The following is a 3246-nucleotide window of genomic DNA, read 5'->3' as shown; positions in this document are numbered from 1 at the left end:
TAACATGTTTTTCAATTCTCTGAATAGTGATTTCTATTCCAAAAGAAGCCCTGAAATTGTTATTTTTACAAAATGGTGGAAAATTAAAAACATCTCAACACTAGGCACAGCCGTCTCCAATTTTTGCTGGTGCCTTAGAAATCTGTATAGTTCGAGGCATCATCATCTTTATACCAAACTCTACCTCATTTGCTGCCCTGACCGAAGTTAAATCTCATTTTTGTTTTATTTATTCTATCGAAAAAGTTGGGTTGGATTAGGAATTTGAGAAAATGCGTGCTCCATTTTGAGATTATGATAAAATAAGTCTCTGATATGGAATTTCCTCAGAAATAATACAGCGAGATCGACGTTGACGATAAGAGGATAGGGCCAACGGCGTTGCTTTCATGAGCAATGAACCCGCTAAGCCTAGCGTGGCGACCCTCTTGGGGCAAGAGGTAAGCTCACAAGTTTTACGCTGCTATGACCAGTGTTGTGAGAGGCGTGCGCCTCAGAGGCGAAGCGAGGCGTAGGCGAAGCGCAGGCTCAACGCCTCGCTTCGCCTCATCGCATTTACAACCTTGCTTGAGAGTCTCGCCTCAGAGGTGAAGCGCAGGCTCAACGCTTCGCTTTGCCTCGTCGCATTTAACAACCTTGGCTATGACAGTGATCATAAATACGACAGGCAGAACCAGCATGGCTAGGTCTCTGATCTTGAGGGTAGTTTCTTAGTGTAAATATAAAAAAAAGCCCTTTCGCCTTTCAATTCACAAAAATAATTGGTCTTCGGAAATAATGAACCAAGTTCATGCACTACATTGAATCCCTCACTATAAGTTTGAAAATTTTCAAGATCTCTTAAATTCATTCTTCTAGCCCTAAAAAATAAATCACCTCCAAAGGAAAACAAACCAAGTTCATGCACTTGGTTTATTATTTCAGTTTTTTTTTTTCTGAAGGATGCGAGCCAATCGGACACGGATCCCATCATTTGAAATAGAATGGGTTTCATCATACATTCAATCTTAGCCATCTAATCAATGGCTAAATGGTTCTGAACCCATCCTACTTCAAATGACGGAATCCGTTTCCGAGCCAATTGCAGAACAGAAACAGATTCACACAGGAATAACAAACAGAGAAATTAAGCGACACAGAGATATAATAAGAAATGGAGAAAGTGAAACTAACAACAAAGGATCTAACTACTTACCAAAGTTAGCTCAAGAGCCTGCATATAATAGATTTACCCACGTGATACGTTACACCTAAAAAAGGACAGCAAAAAAAAAGGGACAAAAACAGAAAAAAGGACAGAGAAAGATAAACTTCCGCTTTATTTATTTTTGGATTTCTTCCAGACCTAAAAGGACGGGACGACTCCATAGCCGGAGTCCGCCATGAAGACCGCGGCGGAGGAGTAGATCCGGTCGACCTCCGCCTCGATCTCCGTCCTCTTCGCGAACCGACCCTTGATCCTCGGCCTCGTCTCGGCGTACGCCTTCCGGGACGCGTACCGTATCGTCTTCTCGAATTTCCGGTTCTTCCTCTTCTCCCGGTATCTGAGGACCCGAGCCTCCCTATCGAGCGGCGAGAAATGAGGCACTGTCTGGCCGGTCCACAGATCCGTCCCTCCCGAGACCTTCACGCTCCGGCCGTACGGGTTCGAGATATCCGTCAGGGAGCTGCCGTCCGGCACCACTCCGACCTCCAGAGACGACGACGAGACCTGGAAAATCGATCGGGGAAAAGAAGAACCCTTAAATTTCAGCACTCTCCCCGCAGATCGAACTTAAAATGTTCCGTATTTCTAATATTACCAAAGTTGACGGACTATTTAGGACTAAAATGCTTCAAGATAGAGCAGAAAACGGCTGTAAGAGTGAAGAAGAAGAAAGACTTACGCTGTGGCTCAGCGAGGCTGTAGTATTGCCGAACCGGGGCTTCGATCGGGAGAAATCGACCTCCAGATACTGATCCGACCCGCCGATCATAGTCGGAACCAGCGCCGGAGGCGACGATTTGTTCTGGACGGGAACGACGCTGTCGGAGACGTTGTTCTGATGAAAACGGTGATCCATCGGCGAAGCGTAGTCGGGATCGAGGTAAGGATCAACTTCAGGGAAGAAATAGTCGCCGGATTTGAGCTCGCACTCCTGAGCGCACACCTTAGGGTTAGGGAGGAGCCACGAGGCGGCCTCGGCCTCGTCAGCCCCCTCGACGTTGGCCTCCACCTCGTCGCCGTCGCCGTCGTCCTCCTTCGCGTCGCCGGCTCCCTTGAGCAAGCCGTCGGGGTCGACGGACGGGACGAACAGGCTGGCGGACGATCTGGCGACGACGGCAGCCGGCTCGTAGAACGGCACCACCGGGAAGCGCTCGTGGCGCCGGGCGAGGGGATTGGCGGAGTGGATGTCGTTGTCGCAGGCGACGCAGAGAGCGGCGGCGTCGGCCTTGCAGGTGACGCTGGCGGGGGCCTGCTCGCAGACCTCGCACATCCATACGCGCTCGTGGCGGGAAGCCAGCAGGTTCGCGCCGTGCACCTTGACGTCGCAGCCGAGGCAGAGGAAGGCCGAGTCGGCCCGGCAGAAGAGCAGCGCCGGCGAGGCCTTGCACGAGTCGCACGCCCTCGACACCAGGCTCCATTCCTCTCCTCCGAACCCATCCACCTCCCCCAAGAACCCACCGTTTCGTCCCTTCTCGCCCTCCTTCATCTCTCCTTCCCTTTGTCTTTCTTTCTATCCTTCTTCTCTCCTTCGCTCTGAGAGAGAAGAGAGAGAGAGAGAGAGAGAGAGAGAGAGAGAGAGCGCTCTTCTGCGTTATCTATCTCACCGGAGATTAGGGCGACTGCTGTGCGCCACGTGGGGAGTTCTGGACCGCCTTTAGGTTTTTTTTGGGGTCTGAGCGAAAGCTGTCAACTGGAGACTGGGAACAAGTATGGGGCAGGGGACCTTTGCAGTAAACCAAAGGGCAGAGCTGCTAAGACAGGTAGATGTGGGGTCCACAGGTTCGGGGTTGATCTTATCGAGTTTTGACACGTAAGGCAGAGCCAATGGGGACGATGGTTACGTTGGTTGACTTGGTGGTTGAGAGTGGAAGTCTGGGTGGTTCGATCGATTGCCGTCGTGCGTCGATCGGACGGTCGAGATGAGAGAGTCGGTGACCCAAATTTTTTTGTGAATCTGGCCGGTGATGCTGCAGTTGGGGTCAGTCACGCGTGGCGTTTTTGGCGGGCCCCGCGAATCCAGAAGAAGCGGGGCATTCGCT

The 3246-nt window shown here is 51.1% G+C and overlaps 1 protein-coding gene across 1 annotated transcript; it reads right to left on the bottom strand.

Moving 5' to 3' along the window:
* Positions 1 to 1163: 1163 nt before the first annotated feature.
* LOC149835265 (zinc finger protein CONSTANS-LIKE 3-like) lies at positions 1164 to 2907 on the bottom strand. The gene is made up of 2 exons (XM_090011779.1): positions 1887 to 2907; positions 1164 to 1711 (listed from the first exon to the last, which is right to left on the bottom strand). Exons 1-2 carry the CDS (start codon positions 2691 to 2693, stop codon positions 1346 to 1348), a joined length of 1173 nt encoding a protein of 390 aa, XP_089867905.1. The 5' UTR covers positions 2694 to 2907; the 3' UTR covers positions 1164 to 1345.
* Positions 2908 to 3246: the final 339 nt, after the last annotated feature.

Source organism: Nuphar pumila, chromosome 6 (assembly GCF_984573655.1).
Source record: "Nuphar pumila chromosome 6, dmNupPumi1.hap1.1, whole genome shotgun sequence".
Classification (NCBI taxonomy): domain Eukaryota; kingdom Viridiplantae; phylum Streptophyta; class Magnoliopsida; order Nymphaeales; family Nymphaeaceae; genus Nuphar; species Nuphar pumila.
The sequence above is the reverse complement of the archived record's forward strand: the minus strand, read 5'-3'. Positions and strand labels throughout refer to the sequence as shown.